This window comes from Sinocyclocheilus grahami, unplaced genomic scaffold, assembly GCF_001515645.1.
Source record: "Sinocyclocheilus grahami isolate Dianchi unplaced genomic scaffold, SAMN03320097.WGS_v1.1 scaffold6288.1, whole genome shotgun sequence".
Lineage (NCBI taxonomy): Eukaryota > Metazoa > Chordata > Actinopteri > Cypriniformes > Cyprinidae > Sinocyclocheilus > Sinocyclocheilus grahami.
In genome coordinates, this window is record NW_015510746.1 from 4839 (window position 1) to 6431 (window position 1593).

At 42.0% G+C, this 1593-nt stretch overlaps 1 protein-coding gene across 1 annotated transcript in view; it reads left to right on the forward strand.

Moving 5' to 3' along the window:
- The window catches only part of LOC107577518 (cytokine receptor-like factor 1), a gene marked incomplete at its 3' end in the record, with an annotated part of 2985 nt that extends 1631 nt beyond the window's left edge, over positions 1-1354 (forward strand). The window contains exons 2-4 of the mRNA XM_016263587.1: positions 578-856; positions 967-1096; positions 1188-1354. Coding sequence (XP_016119073.1) covers positions 578-856; positions 967-1096; positions 1188-1354 — 576 coding nt within the window. The remainder of the gene's footprint in view (positions 1-577; positions 857-966; positions 1097-1187) is intronic.
- Between the last annotated feature and the right edge of the window lie 239 nt (positions 1355-1593).

The following is a 1593-nucleotide window of genomic DNA, read 5'->3' on the forward strand; positions in this document are numbered from 1 at the left end:
AAAAAAGCTAATTCATTAAGTTAGGTATCCTTCCTCTAGAAGATATACTCCATCATAATATAATGTTGCTATGCAAAAAAAAAAAAAAAAAACTTTACTAGAAGAGATGAAAACTGCGTACATAATTTAATATTATTGTCAATATAATTGTTCATTCACTGATTTCATTGGTCAGTCTCTCAATGCTAAAGCATCCAATAAGGCAAGTCTTTCCTAACAAGTACAGTACCATAGTTTATACATTAATTATTCAGTCTTGTTTCCCAACTCTTCAGTGTTCAATGGCACATGTTAAAGAGCTTGTCCGCCTCCCACCAGGAGCAGAAATGATCTGCATCAACACTTGGTTTCTCCGAAGGCCAGTAGTAGCTCCTCAAATCCAGCCATCGTTCCCTCTGAACATTTGTCTTAAACATGAATAAATATGAGCTCTGCGGACACACAAGACGAATATTTACAAGATGGAAAACCACTTAAGTTGCTAAAAAATGACCTTGTGCGACCTTTCCAACTGTGGCCATAAATCCAGTTGTAAAATTGCTGGAATCATGAAGTCTCCTCTTCTTCTGACCCCCAGACTTGGCTGTCATATCCCCCCAGGACCCAGTGCTTCCCATCGGCTCGAGCTTGACTGCGGTGTGCACCGTTAGTGCCGAGCTGGAAATAACAGCTAGATCCTTGTACTGGACGCTGAATGGAAGACGCTTGGCTAGAAACACTTATAGGGTCCTGAGCCCGACCGAATCCAGCGTCACACTTCATCAACTCAATGGCTCCTTGCAGCGGTCAGGAGACAACCTGGTTTGCCACAGAAGTAACGGAGAAGTGTTGGCCGGATCGTGTCTTTATGTCGGCTGTGAGTCTGAGAACATTTCTGGCTTACACCAATCATGTTTTGGTGTTTTTTGCCATGTGTTTTTGAATATTCATGCCAACCTCTTCTTTTTATTTTAATTTGACATATAGCGCTCCCTGAGAAACCCGTCAACCTGACATGCTGGTCACGAAACACCAAGGATCTCAGCTGCAGATGGTGTCCGGGAAGTCCAGGAGAGAGGTTCATCAACACCAAATACAGCCTCAAGTACAAACTAAAGTGAGATTTTGACACAAAAAACTTCATACCAACACCTGTTTTGCAAGAATCCCTTTTAATATGCAATTTTTCCATTTTAATAACCGTCTAGATGGTACGGTAAAGAGAAAGAATGTGAGGACTACACGGGACAGCCGTACACATGCTACGTTCCTCGTGACCTTGCCATTTTTACGCCATATGAAGTCTGGGTGGAGGCGTCCAATCAGCTCGGCTCTGCCACTTCTGATGTCATCACCTTAGACATTTTAGATGTAGGTAAGTAAGACTGAAATATGCTAGTTTGATGGAAAAATGGATGTTGAGATCAAGGTGGCTTGGGATAACGTCACGCTTACTAACTCGCACATAAATGCACAAAACCATCTGAACGTCTCGCATATGGTGCGCACACACTCATCTGTGAGAATAGATTTTTACAGACTGTAAAAACACTTTCCAACAGCTGAAACGTTTCCAAAAGGCAACTCGTGAAAATAGTACTTTAAAGGTCAATG